The sequence below is a fragment of the Coregonus lavaretus genome (genome assembly GCF_964263955.1).
Source record: "Coregonus lavaretus genome assembly, chromosome: 8".
Lineage (NCBI taxonomy): Eukaryota > Metazoa > Chordata > Actinopteri > Salmoniformes > Salmonidae > Coregonus > Coregonus lavaretus.
This window is the reverse complement of record NC_139995.1, coordinates 29,130,774-29,142,477: the sequence shown is the minus strand read 5'-3', so window position 1 is coordinate 29,142,477 and position 11,704 is coordinate 29,130,774. Positions and strand designations below refer to the sequence as shown.

Sequence of the window (11,704 nt, the reverse complement as noted above, 5' to 3'; positions counted from 1 at the left end):
GATTCGGATAAAAGAGAAGAGGACAATATAAGTGGGACATCATTAAAACAGGCGAATTCTAATAGGGTTATTGGTATGGTCTGCTCATCCCCGTTATCTCATTTTCACTCCACCGCGTGCGTGTGAAGTCACTAATGTTGAAGAGGACAGTGCGCCGTGTCCAATTGTGCTGAGGTGGTCTCTCTCTCGCTCTCTCTCTCTCACCAATTTAGTACACATACTCACAGCATGCGCGCTGCGCACCGCTCTGATCTATACACACTCGAACGCAGCACGCACGCATCGCTGTACTACTGTCTTGGAAAAGGCAATAGCTGCGCATCCTAAAAAGTGCTGTTTTGTTTGTTTCTACTGTTCTCAGCTAACGCGGGAATATAATATTATTCTGACATCCGCTGGAATTTGGAAGCACCTGCTCCTGTTTCTGGGGTCAACAATTTCAAAGGAGTCTTCTGAGACATAGTGACAGAGACACCAGAGCGAGGTAAGTGTGCAAATGTCATGTTAGACGTATTTGGAATACAATTCTGCTTGGATTGTTGTATTTTGTGAAATACTGTATCTTAAGTATCATTACAGCATTGGCTTTTAAATGTGTTATTTATAGTTGTCCCACTGGGCACAGACGTCAGTTCAACGTCTAGTTTTCATTTAAATTTTGGTTGAGCTGTCAACTAACGTAAATTCAACGTGAAATCAACCAACAATTCATTGGATTTTGGTTAAAAGTTGCGTTAAATTTTTTGGAAATACCCTTATGTTGATGACTTTTTGCAAATCCAACGACTTTTCCACATTGATTCAACGTCATCACATAGATTTGTTGTTGTTGAAATGACGTTGATTCAACCCGTTTTTGCCCAGTGGGGTGGTGCTACTGCCCGGAGCGCGGTCGGTGGGGAGGGGCGGAGGATCGATCGCTGTTATCGATTCCACTGAGCGCAGGATGGGGTGGGGATAGGGGTGGGGCGTAGGCCTAAGTGGGAGGACAGCGGGGGTGATGAAAAGAACGATAATATACTGGACACAAGATAATTAAATGTATCTGGGCGTGATGGTAAGGGTAATTGGGCCATTTTATGAGTCCATATTGTGTTTTGTGGAACAACAACATATTGTACCTTGTTGTTTCATCTCTCTCTCTCTCTCTCTCTCTCTCTCTCTCTCTCAACCAGTGTGTGCCCACTGGGACATTCCTCCAGCTTCACACAGCCTAGCAAGGCTCCTAGTCAGCTTGATAGGTAAATCACCTGAAAAGTTGCATTTGTGTAACACAAAACAGTGAGATAAACTGACATTTTCACTAACACCCTATGCCTCCACATGAATTAGTCATATTTCATCATCACAGCTCATGCAGCCTTACACCAAATCCATAGTTAATGTGTCCTCTGTGTTAGAAGTCTGTTTTAGAGCTGTCAAACATCATTACTGGTTTACCATTAGTTACAAAGCTGTGTGTCGGTCTGTGACATCACAGTGGTAAAGGCATTCACTTGTGGGGAAATGTAGAACAATAGAACAATAGGCAGGTGATTGTAGGAAAAGTAGGATTACGCTACATTCATGAAGAATGACATTGGACCATTCACTCTCCAGCTGATAAAACTCCATGGTTAAATGTATCAATGTATTCTCTCTCTCCTCCTCTCTCCTTCCCTCTCTCTCTCCCCATCAGGATGTGTGGGGTGGACGTGGACCTGGATGAGGGGGGCTCAGGTGACGAGGAGAAGGAGCAGGAGTTCTGGGTGGGGGAGGGGGTGAAGATGCTGCCCCCTCCCCCGGCCCACAGCGAGGGCAGCGTGTGGGGCAGCCGCCGGGGCAGGTGTGGCTGTGTGGCGTGCGGGGCGGGGCTGCTGTTGTGGAACGTGGGCGTGGCCCTGGTGTGTGTCCTGGTCCTGGTGGCCGTGTTCACTCTGGTCCTGCTGCCCGCCTCGCTGCTGCTCTATGTGGGCTTCCTCTGCCACTCACGGGTGAGTAGTGGGCTGCTCATAGTGCTACTCAAAGTCTCTAACACAACCTTTGACCATCAGAATAATGTGGTAGGATTTTATCGCCGAATTGAGGTCATAATGCTTAGCTTGCTAGCTTTCTCTGATTAGCTTAGCATGTTGCTGCAAGTTTGCTACATTTTACTCTTTGCTTCAAGTCAGGACACCAGTTGTATCTTAGAGATATTGTCACATTTGTCTGACTACTGTAACACAATAATGATTTCAAAACGTTACAACTTGTAACTCAAAGTTTTATTTACAAGATTCTCAGTTCAAACCTCCGCCATGTTTTCAAAAGTTATGCATCTGTTAAACTCCGCCCATTGACCTTTTAGAAACCAATCAGATTCTTTCTGCCCTTAGAACGAAGTTGACTACACTTTATGTCAACATGCGTTACGCATGGCAACCCTTAATAAACCAGTAAATAACAGCTTATTTGCATTTGGAACCAGCTAAAATAACATAATAATAAGATCCCCACTAGTGGATAACTGTCTGCCGTGCTCCAACATGAAAGTGTTTCAACATGAATTTACATGAAAGATTCCCTTCTGCTCCACCCTAACCCAACACTGTAAACGTATACCGGGCTTGCCCAAGTATCTAAAGAGTGGGAGGACTCAGTTCTTGTCGTGCATAGCACAGACACAGAGAACACCCTGGACCAGAGGCAAACAAACACACTCAGGGTGGGACAGGATGTCGATTTTCAAGTATCTGTCCAAGTGGGAGTATGTACTGTAGATTATGAAGAGTAGGGGGGCAAGCGCAGAACCCTGTGGCACACCCTGTGTTTCTTCAGCAGTACATGGCACAGGCACAGGGAACACCTAGGGGTAGACAGACACACCCCTACATTTCTGGGTAAGATAGGACTTCCCTGCCAACCCCTATCAGCCTCACCGTTCTTTAGACATCACCCGGAAGCTGACATCACTTCATTGGCCTATAGGCAACATTAAAGTGAGAGTTCACTTTAAAATCAAAGTTAGTGCAGAGCTCATAAAGTGCATGGTTTAATGTCTAGATGAGACCACATCCCATGCCATCTCTTATGTAGATCCGGCTATATTCCTTAATCCCAAATGAATGGGAAAGGTAGGCATAGACAACAGATGGCCTGGATGCATCTTGGCATTAGAACACTTTTTAGGTCTTAATGCGCCTGACAAACTTTGATTTTGGAGTGAACTATCATTTTAGTAACACAGATGGACTGTCTAGAACACTCTGGACTACAACATGATTATGATGTGCTGAGAAGCAAACTTTGTTTTTGGAGTGAACTGTCATGTTAAGACCACCTTTAAGAACAGGTGGACTGTCTAAAACAGGATTATTATGTGCATTCTGAGTCAGTCAGTAAACGCTATCACTCTCATAATGATCCTAAAGTGTCCTCTAAGATCTACAGCTGTTGTCCTTGTCGAAGAGTAGACCCCCAAATCACCCTTTCACAGCGCTCAGTGGACTTGCTTGTCTCCATTATCGATGTTACAGTGAAATGTGGCTCTGTACTAAGTTGTATTTTGTCAACTTTTCACAGGCGTTTGCTAACTTTTTAGATATTTGGCAGAATTTTGTATAATGATCACACTGATTTCTCTTTCTTTGGAAAGTTGGCATTTAATGAAATCAATAGCAATCCTAAATATCGTAAAACATCTTGAAGACACTGTATTTTCAAGGCATTTTCATTTTCACGGCTTCATTAGTGATGGCTGGGGAGGGTGTACCGTTATACAGAATGTGAGTGGTATTTGTAATGTGTAGCTTAATGGTATGTTGTGAACAGTACTATATAGAAGACAACAGGTGCCAGTATAGACCCTTGCTGTCTGCCAGTTGGGGATGTCAATCAACAGTTTGTCTTGGAAAAGTGATGGATGGGACAGTGAGAGAGGATATCCATGAGAAGACCTGATTGTTGAAATTTGTGAGTTAGTCCCCAGCTGGGCTCAGGCCTATACAGACAAGACAGAAAGAGTGAAGAGGAGAAAATGTGTGTTTGTGTGTATGCGTGTGTAGATGAGTGTGTACTTGTAGTTGATGATGGGCTCGAGGTTGCAGAGCTCAGTTGAGGTGGGTGGGGAAATTCCTCTTGAAAATGCTGACAATTAGAGAATTCTATGCCAGAGAGTTCTTATAGAATGTAGCCCTAATGAGACAACACTGAGTGTTTGAGTGTTTGTGTACTCCTATGTTGGTGTTTTTGTGAATGTTTGAGTATCTGTCTGTTTGTGTGTGCGCGCGTCTGTCTGCCTGTGCATGTCCCTCTCTGTGTATCTGTATCCCTCCCTCCTCTTCCCTCTTGCTGACAGTGTGTGTATATAGTATGTCACCCATTAGCATTGCTCACAGGTTTTAAATAAAGTCTAGCAAGCAGAGCAGGGGCTCCACTCTTATCTCTATCTGTCTCTCTCCGTCTCTCTCCATCTTCCTCCGTCTCTCTCTCTCTCTCTCTCTCTTTCTGTGGCGCTCACAGGTGATTGACAGCTTAGGGGTTTTATTGGAAGCTCTAGGCTGCCTCTTATCTGAACAGTGAAGGGACACTGGGAAAGAGTCTGTCACACCCCACTACCTTCCCTCATATGGTCCCTCTCTCTTGCACACGCTCGCACACACACAGTTCCCTCCCCCTCAGTTCTGTTCAGTTAAAGATAAAGCACCAACATTTGCTTCACTAACAAAAACAACTCAGAAACGCGTACTATATCAATATAATTGTCCTTATCTCTGGAGTCTGTTTCTGTCTGAATGTTACATTAGTCTGCCTCTCCACCCCCGCAGGTCCTAGACTCCCCCTCTCCTATCTGCCGTTACCTCGACGACAACAGCTGTTCTGCCCTAATTATCCTGGGCTTCGTGATGATGTCACCGCTGGTGGTGGTGGCGGCAGCCATCTTCTGTGGGCTGCTCCGGAGGCTGCGACTCCTCCTGCTGTTTCTGCCAATCACATGTGCCTGGTACCGTGGACAGGGCTTGGACTGGGGAGGCGACGTCCGTGCCTGGGTCTGATTGGACCAACGTGCTAATAAACCTGTTGTCAAAAAGTTAAATAGGTCAACGGTCAAGAGAGAATCCAGTCCTGGAGAATCGCTGTGTCACCTAATGTATTTAGTGTCCTATTAAACTGTAGTGAATGTCATACAATCAAGTGGATACAACGTGAACCAGTCCAATTATTTAAAAACCGAGCTTGACATGTGTAAAAGGCAGTGGTTAGGGGAGTATTGCTAGTCAGAGAGGAGACAGTGGAGGTAATGGTGGGATATGCTAGCAGTTGTTCTCTGTGGATTTGTACTGGTTATGTATAGTTATATTTTTCTGTTATCAATTATCTGTTAACTTATATGGTTGTGAACATGATGTAGCAGAAAAACGAAACAGTATTGTATAAACTGTCACTCAAATGTCTAGAATGGAAGGAAAATATGTTTACAAACTTACTTCTTTTGACAGATGTTGTTCATTCTATTGATTTCATTATTTTCACCATCTGGGTTAAAGGGCAATTCTGCCACTTGTCAACCTCATATTCATTATCTTCAGCACCGAACCAGTGTCTAAATTCAATCAAATAAAATTGTATTGGTTGCATATGTCACGGACAGAAGAGGACCCAAGAGCGCAAGTTCAAATTCAGAGTTCTTTATTGAAGGTTTCAGGCGGGAAGAGGAGTGCCAGGGGTGTCAGGGGTTCCAGGGGTGCTTGGGGCTCTGGGGTCTTTCAGGGTCCTGTGGGTACCTGTGCTCCGGGGGTCACCAAATGTCCGGGGGTGTCCAGTCCAAGTGCTTAGTGTGTGTGTTCCCCAGTGATGGAGCGGCGTATCGGGCTGAGGGTGGTGAAGCGTCTGGGCACGCTCATCTGGTGGTCGGAGACCTGGGGGAACACACACACAACAGCAATATGAATGGCAGGCAGAAGTACAGATCAGGGCTGGGCAAATATCGTGGTGAGAGACAGAAAGCAGAATCGAGTTACCGGAGGGGCTGAAGATCGGAGAGTAGTCGAGGTCCAGAAGGCAGGTCGGGATAGACGGGGCAGTAGAACAAGGAGGCAGTCAAGAAAGGATCGGTATCACAAACAGGAGTCAGAGCGCAGACAGGCAGGTTACTGGTCCGGGTTTGAAGACGATCTGACAGGGCTTGGCTGAAAAACAGGGCTTGATATACTGGGAGAGGTTAGTGGGGAAATGCAGTTCAGCTGGCAGAGTAATTAGAACAGAGTGAGGCAAGGTGAGGATGGTGAGTGGGAAATGCAGTGCAGCTGGCCAGGTAACAAGAGCAGAGCAGGGCGGAGCCAGGTGGAGCTCGTTAGGCAGAGTAGGGAGAGAGTGAGCAGAGTGGCAGAGAATTGAATGCAATTAATGTTGCTACCAGGGAGAGAGAGTGCTCATGACAGGACCCCCCCTCCAAGGGACGGCCCCAGAAGTCCCAAGAACAACATCATGCCGGGAGGGTGGAGGGGAGCAGGCGGCGGGTCAGAACTCCTCCGAGCGGTCCGAGTGAATCTCCTCATCCTCAGAAGGAGCTGGAGGGTCACGGTCGGGAGACAGGACAGGCACTGAGACAGGAGCAGGGTCAGGCACAGGACAGGAAGCAGGGCGGGCAGGACGGCTAGGAACCCCTCTTGGACGGCCCCTACGGATTGCAGGCTGATCAGGATGTAGTCGGTGGAAGTCAGTGATAAGGGTCCGGTCCACTATCCTCCTGGCCGGGATCCAGGTCCTCTCCTCTGGACCATATCCCTCCCAGTCAACGAGGTACTGGAGACCCCTACCCCTTCGCCTAGAGCGGAGCAGCCGCCGGACGGTGAAGACAGGACCGCCATCTACGAGGCGCGGAGGAGGTGGCGCCGGAGCTGCAGGGACCAGGGGACTTTCATGGACCGGCTTGACCTTGGAGACGTGGAAGGTGGGGTGGACCCGCATGGAAGCGGGCAACTGAAGTCGGACCGCCGTTGGACTGATGACTTTCTGCACAGGAAAAGGACCAATGAAGCGAGGGGCCAGCTTTCGTGATTCAACCCGCAGCGGCAGATCCCGGGCAGACAGCCAGACCTTCTGACCAACCCGGTAAGTAGGTGCTGGGGTCCTCCGTCGGTTGGCACCGACGGCGTAGCTGGTTCCAGACTTCAGGAGCACAGTGCGAGCCTGGGCCCAAGTGCGGCGGCAGCGGCGGGCATACGCAAGAGCAGACGGACAGGTGGCATCCGCCTCCTGGCTGGCAAACAGTGGAGGTTGATACCCGTAGACACACTGAAAGGGGGAGAGCCCGGTGGAGGAACTGGTGAGTGAATTATGGGCATATTCCACCCAGAGCAGGTGTTGAGCCCAGGCCCGGGGATTTTGGGAAGCCACACACCTCAGTGCCTTCTCCAGCTCCTGGTTCATGCGTTCAGTCTGGCCGTTTGACTGCGGGTGGAATCCAGACGATAGGCTGGCGGTGGCCCCAAGGAGATGACAGAACTCCTTCCAAAAGGTTGCTGAGAATTGCGGGCCCCGGTCTGACACTATATCCTGGGGTAGGCCATGGATACGAAACACATGTTCCAGGACCACCTGGGAGGTCTCTTTAGCAGAGGGTAGTTTGGGAAGGGGCACGAAGTGGGTCATCTTACTAAAGCGGTCAACAATGGTAAGGATGACTGTGTGTCCGTCAGAGGGCGGAAGGCCCGTAACAAAGTCCAGTGAAACGTGGGACCAGGGCCTCTTGGGTATGAGTAGGGGTTGCAGCAACCCAGCAGGAGGCTGGTTGGGGGTCTTGTTTCGGTTACAAGTGGGACAAGCTCGGATGAATTCTCGGACATCCCGTCTCATCCGCCGCCACCAGAACCGCTGGCGGACCAGATGAAGGGTGCGAGTGATGCCGGGATGACAGGCCAGACGGGATTCGTGCCCCCACTGAATCACAGGTGACCTGAGATTTGCTGGAACAAACAGACGGTTGGGGGCGCTGGTGCTTGGACCTGGCTGGTCCCGAAGAGCCTCCATGACCTGCTTCTCGATCTCCCAGGTGAGGGCCGCTACGACCAAGTGGCTGGGAAGAATGGGGGCTGTCATGGCGGTGGTCTCGTCCTTCTGAAACATCCGGGAAAGAGCATCAGGTTTGATGTTGCGAGATCCCGGGCGGTAGGAGAGCGTGAAATTGAAGCGCGTAAAGAACAGAGACCACCGCTGTTGACGGGAGTTCAGCCTCCTGGCTGTTTGGATATACTCCAGGTTCTTGTGGTCTGTCCACACTACGAATGGTTCCTTTGACCCCTCTAACCAGTGCCGCCATTCTTCAAGGGCGAGCTTGACAGCCAACAGCTCGCGGTTCCCAATGTCGTAGTTGCATTCGGCAGGGGTTAGCCGACGGGAGTAGAAGGCACAGGGGTGCATCTTGCCATCCTCAGCTGCTCTTTGAGAAAGCACTGCACCCACTCCCACGTCCGAAGCATCTACCTCCACCACAAACTGCCTTGCTGCATCTGGCATCTGGAGGATGGGAGCAGAAGTGAAACATGTCTTGAGGATATTGAAGGCCTTATCAGCAGCTGATGTCCATTGGTACGGTTGTTTAGTGCTGGTTAGCGCCGTGAGGGGTGCAGCCACTGTGCTATAGTTTCTGATGAATCTCCTATAAAAGTTGGCAAAGCCCAGGAACTGTTGCAACTTTTTCCGAGACTCAGGAACTGGCCAGGAAGTGACAGCCGACACCTTCGTGAGATCCATCTGAATGCTGCCCTCGGTCACCACATACCCCAGGAATGAAACGGTTTTGGCATGGAACTCGCACTTCTCTGCCTTCACGAAAAGAGAGTTCTCCAGCAGGCGGCGCAGGACCAACTGGACGTGGTGCGTGTGTTCTGACAGAGTCTTTGAGAATATTAAAATATCGTCAAGGTACACAAATACGAACGTATTTAGCATGTCCCTGAGGATATCATTCACTAGGGCTTGAAAAACTGCTGGGGCATTGGTGAGGCCGAAGGGCATGACGAGATATTCATAGTGGCCGGTTGGTGTGTTGAACGCTGTCTTCCATTCGTCTCCCTCCCTCATCCGCACCAGATGGTAGGCATTGCGAAGGTCCAGCTTTGTGAATACAGTGGCTCCCTGCAGCAGTTCGAAGGCAGACGAAAGTAAGGGCAGTGGGTAGCGATTCTTAACCGTGATGTCGTTCAGACCCCGGTAATCTATGCATGGACGAAGAGAACCGTCCTTCTTGCCGACAAAGAAGAATCCCGCTCCTGCGGGGGAAGATGACGGTCTAATTATCCCGGCGGCAAGAGAGTCATTAATGTAGTCCTCCATGGCCTTTCTTTCCGGGGCTGACAGTGAATACAGACGACCCTTGGGAGGTGCTGTGCCAGGCAGGAGATCAATCGCGCAGTCATAGGGTCTGTGTGGGGGTAGAGATGTCGCCTTGGATTTGTTGAACACCTCTTTCAGGCTGTGGTAACAGGCCGGAACATTGGATATGTCGGGGGTAGCGCTAGATCTTTCCCGGTGAACGGGCAGGGTGGCCCCCCTTAAACAGGTCTGGTGACAACTCCTTCCCCACTCACGGACTGTTCCTGTCTCCCAGTCGATGTGGGGGTTGTGCTGACGGAGCCACGGGTATCCAAGAATGAGTGGTTGGCCAGGTGAGTGTAGGAGGTGAAACTGGATGGACTCCTGGTGGTTTCCTGACAGCAGGATTGTCACAGGGGCGGAGATATGAGTGACAGTGCCAAGATGATGCCCATCCAGGGCTCGTGCAGGAATGGGTTGTGTCAGTTGATGATGGTTCACGCCCAGTTGCTGTGCAAGCTCAGGGTCCATGATGTTTGCTTCGGCTCCGGAATCCACAAGGGCGGCCAATGTATGAGTCTTGTCAGAAAGCTGAAGGCGGAGATGAAGCAGGGTCTTTCGGATGGAGGGAGACTGAAGGCTTGTTGAGCTCACCCGGATCTCCCCTACACCTGGTGAGCTGCGGCTTTTGCCGGACAAGTGGCGACACGGTGATTTTCGCCACCACAGTAGAGGCAAAGGTTGGAGCTTAGACGGCGCCGACGCTCCTCGGGAGTCAGAGAGGCACGGCCAATCTCCATGGGCTCAGGCTGATTGAGTTGGCTATGGGACTTGACAGGCAGGGGCTGGACAGAAGCGGTATCGACCCGAGTGCGGATGGCAGGTTGACTGAGACGGCCCTTCTCCCTCCTCCGGGTCTGTATACGGCGGTCAATGCGGACGGCAAGGTCAATGGCGGCATCAAGCGTTGAGGGCGGGTCATGGGAAACAAGCTCGTCTTTGATATAGTCCGCCAGGCTATGGAGGAAGGCTTGCACCAGTGCCTCTGGGTTAAACGAGCTTTGACTGGCCAGGGTACGAAAGTCAATGGAGAAGTCTGCCACTGTCCGATTGCCCTGACGGATGGTGAGCAGAGCTTGTGACGCTTCGGCTGTTGGCGAGCCTAGGTCAAAGACCTTTAACATCTCCTCCTCAAAGGCACTGAAGGAGGCACAGGCTGGGGTTTGCCGGTCGAATTCCGCCGTTCCCCACAACCGAGCTCGACCGGTGAGATGTGTGATGACATACCCCACCTTGGCTCCCTCTGTTGAGAAAGTCCTGGGCTGTAGTGCAAACTGGATTCGGCAGCTGCTCAAGAATGGTCTTACTTGCTTCTGGTTGCCATCAAAACGTTCCGGGTTCCCAATCTTTGGTTCAGGAGCGTGGGGATCTGGTGGCAGCACTGCCGGGCCTGCAGCATTGGGACCTCCAGCGGAGGGATGAAGGAGTGTCGGTGGTACAGGAACAGAAGGACCAGGGGGGGGTGCAGGTGGAGTAGCCGGGTTTGAGAGTAGTTGCAGGGCTTGGGCTAGCTGTTGTTGCTGCAGTTGGAACTGTTGTTGCTGCTGGTTGAATAGCTGGAGAAGGGAAGCGATGTCGCCAGCCATCCGATTTATGTCTCCCTCAGAGCGTTCCAGTCGCTGTAGGGCAGTCATCTCTGGCTCTTCTTCCATCGTGGTCAGGGAGTGCGCTGGGTCCATGATGGTCAGATCGTTCTGTCACGGACAGAAGAGGACCCAAGAGCGCAAGTTCAAATTCAGAGTTCTTTATTGAAGGTTTCAGGCGGGAAGAGGAGTGCCAGGGGTGTCAGGGGTTCCAGGGGTGCTTGGGGCTCTGGGGTCTTTCAGGGTCCTGTGGGTACCTGTGCTCCGGGGGTCACCAAATGTCCGGGGGTGTCCAGTCCAAGTGCTTAGTGTGTGTGTTCCCCAGTGATGGAGCGGCGTATCGGGCTGAGGGTGGTGAAGCGTCTGGGCACGCTCATCTGGTGGTCGGAGACCTGGGGGAACACACACACAACAGCAATATGAATGGCAGGCAGAAGTACAGATCAGGGCTGGGCAAATATCGTGGTGAGAGACAGAAAGCAGAATCGAGTTACCGGAGGGGCTGAAGATCGGAGAGTAGTCGAGGTCCAGAAGGCAGGTCGGGATAGACGGGGCAGTAGAACAAGGAGGCAGTCAAGAAAGGATCGGTATCACAAACAGGAGTCAGAGCGCAGACAGGCAGGTTACTGGTCCGGGTTTGAAGACGATCTGACAGGGCTTGGCTGAAAAACAGGGCTTGATATACTGGGAGAGGTTAGTGGGGAAATGCAGTTCAGCTGGCAGAGTAATTAGAACAGAGTGAGGCAAGGTGAGGATGGTGAGTGGGAAATGCAGTGCAGCTGGCC

General features: G+C 50.7%; 1 protein-coding gene across 1 annotated transcript; it reads left to right on the top strand.

Moving 5' to 3' along the window:
• The first annotated feature begins 258 nt into the window (after positions 1–258).
• Positions 259–5,635, top strand: LOC311133231 (transmembrane protein 88B-like). The gene is made up of 4 exons (XM_084166717.1): positions 259–484; positions 1,176–1,241; positions 1,679–1,973; positions 4,788–5,635. Exons 3-4 carry the CDS (start codon positions 1,680–1,682, stop codon positions 5,013–5,015), a joined length of 522 nt encoding a protein of 173 aa, XP_084022843.1. The 5' UTR covers positions 259–484; positions 1,176–1,241; position 1,679; the 3' UTR covers positions 5,016–5,635.
• The last annotated feature ends 6,069 nt before the right edge of the window (positions 5,636–11,704 follow it).

What these genes read in the sequence shown, in the direction of transcription:
- LOC311133231 (XM_084166717.1), top strand. Translation starts at nt 1,680, where the DNA reads ATGTGTGGGGTGGACGTGGACCTGGATGAGGGGGGCTCAGGTGACGAG. An exon ending in GCTTCCTCTGCCACTCACGG is followed by an intron (nt 1,974 to 4,787) that starts GTGAGTAGTGGG and finishes CCACCCCCGCAG; the next exon opens with GTCCTAGACTCCCCCTCTCC.